The sequence below is a fragment of the Miscanthus floridulus genome, chromosome 16 (genome assembly GCF_019320115.1).
Source record: "Miscanthus floridulus cultivar M001 chromosome 16, ASM1932011v1, whole genome shotgun sequence".
In the NCBI taxonomy this organism is placed as follows: Eukaryota; Viridiplantae; Streptophyta; class Magnoliopsida; order Poales; family Poaceae; genus Miscanthus; species Miscanthus floridulus.
Genome location: NC_089595.1, coordinates 49,736,979 through 49,739,043, shown reverse-complemented (window position 1 = coordinate 49,739,043; position 2,065 = coordinate 49,736,979). Strand labels below are relative to the sequence as shown.

Below are 2,065 nucleotides of genomic sequence, written 5' to 3'. Positions count from 1 at the left end.
TTTGGACAAACCGAGCGGCGAACTTTATTGATCATCATTCAATAAAAACTCCACAATAAAAATACGGGGATCATCGTCCCAGATATAATAAGTCTTTGAGTGCATAGCCCGCCTCGCCACCTCATGAGCCGCTTAGTTAGTTTCCCTACTGCAGTGCTCAATGGAGATATCGTGGAACCCGCACCAGATCGCACTCACAGTACACTGCTGAGTTAGCAGTGAAGCCTCCGATACCTATAATTTCGACAACCTCCGTATAATCGGATTGAACACAATTACCAGATTCACGAAGACATCCGCCTTTGCTCTCTTAGTAATTTATTTCCAGGGTTAGTTGCATGGCAGTACCTAGAAATACATTATTTCTACAAATGCTTGCTTAGAGATGTACGTTTATTTGACTAATCGAGTTAGAGAATAGTAGTGCCAACTGCGAAACAACATACAACTGAATGAAAAATTCTATAAAATTGTTTTGGAACACCAAGAATTAACATAGATACCAGAGAAGGATGTAGCATGTTTTTTTCATACATCCTTGTATCCTAATTTCTATTGTTCATGCACACCCCTAGAAATCATGTGGGTTATATGGGAACGGTGAAAAAAAACATTGATAGAAGCGCTCGACCCACACGTCCCCGTCCATTCAGTATGGAGCGTCGTCGTCCTGCACCCGCCTACAGCGAAGTCCCTTCACGTCCTTCTTCCATAACACATCTTCATCGTCATTGCCGCAGCCATCGGTTTCTTCTACACCTTCACGCCTGCCTCGCTGACATACTTGTTTGAAAGCATGGCCAACCTTCTTCTTGACCATCCGTGACCTCGACCGCAGGTGCAGCCAAGCCATCAATGGCATCGCAGTCTTGATTATTCTTGACAGCGTTGTCACAGACGGCGGCGGTGATGGCGTGGGGGTATCCAGCTGACGACCAATAACGTACCCGAATGGTAGCTTTCGGACGATCTTCATGGGAGAGGCTGGGGGAGTGCGTTCGATACTGCCGGTTGGGAAGATGGGCGGCGGCGGGCTGAGCCGAAACGACGGGGGCTCGTCGTCGACGTCGACGCCTGTGGAGAAGGAGTGCAGCTCGGAGCTGTTGGCGGACACAAACGTATTCGCATCGCTCTCCTCACGCTCATGGTCACAGACGACCCCATCCTTTTTGTTTTGGCTGGGATCGTCCTTCTTGGCAGTGGCACCCCAAGAGAGCGATCTTAACACTTGGGGGATGCGCTGTCTGTGCTTCAAGGGCAGGGTATGTAACTTCATTACCTTCTTGTTCATCTTCTTCCGTGGCTCTTCATTGTTTGATGATGGCATGGTGGAGCGGCGAGAGCCATCGTCGGAACTTTCGATGGCGTGGACACAGGCAGGGGACGAGATGGTGTGTCTCCAGAGAGACCTCTGCATACTCTCTCCCCGTGTCTCTCTCTCTCTCTCTCCCTCTAGCTCTCTAGCTCTCTCCCTCTTTCTGAGGAAGTCACAACAAACAATGGAAGGAGATGCAAGAGTGCGAGTCCGTGAAATAAATAAAATGAATGAAGACGGACAAAATACGCCAGATTTGATCAGATCGACTCTGATATCTTATATCTTGGTGGATTATTTTTCTACGTGGGATTATAGAAACCCAGCACGATTCGATTTGCGATCAGATGAGGAAATGGTTTGTGGTAACTAAAGGCTGACATTAATTTGGGTTAAAAAAATGGGTACACCCCATTTGGCAGAGTGAGATTGCCAAATATTCAGTAGTAAATGATATCCATATGGTGTGTTCACAAATATACAAAGTTATAAAAGATATCTTATACTAATGTTACATATATATCCATCTATTATTATACTAAAGAAATGAATAAATTGGAAAATGCAAACCATTCTAAGGATCGGACTCCATGTCTTGTCCCTTCTATGGGTTTGGAAAATTCCATCTAACACATGCCATTGCTTTCTACTTCCTCCTCCGTTTCAAATTATAAGTCGATTTGACTTTTTTGATTTATTCATTTTTATTATGTATCTAGACATAATATTATATCGAGATACATAGCAAAA

General features: G+C 44.8%; 1 protein-coding gene across 1 annotated transcript; it reads right to left on the bottom strand.

The window, feature by feature from the left end:
- Nucleotides 1–649: 649 nt before the first annotated feature.
- Nucleotides 650–1,417, bottom strand: LOC136512324 (uncharacterized). Its single transcript, XM_066506290.1, has one exon. It carries the CDS (start codon nt 1,415–1,417, stop codon nt 650–652), a length of 768 nt encoding a protein of 255 aa, XP_066362387.1.
- Between the last annotated feature and the right edge of the window lie 648 nt (nt 1,418–2,065).

What these genes read in the sequence shown, in the direction of transcription:
- LOC136512324 (XM_066506290.1), bottom strand. Translation starts at nt 1,417, where the DNA reads ATGCAGAGGTCTCTCTGGAGACACACCATCTCGTCCCCTGCCTGTGTC.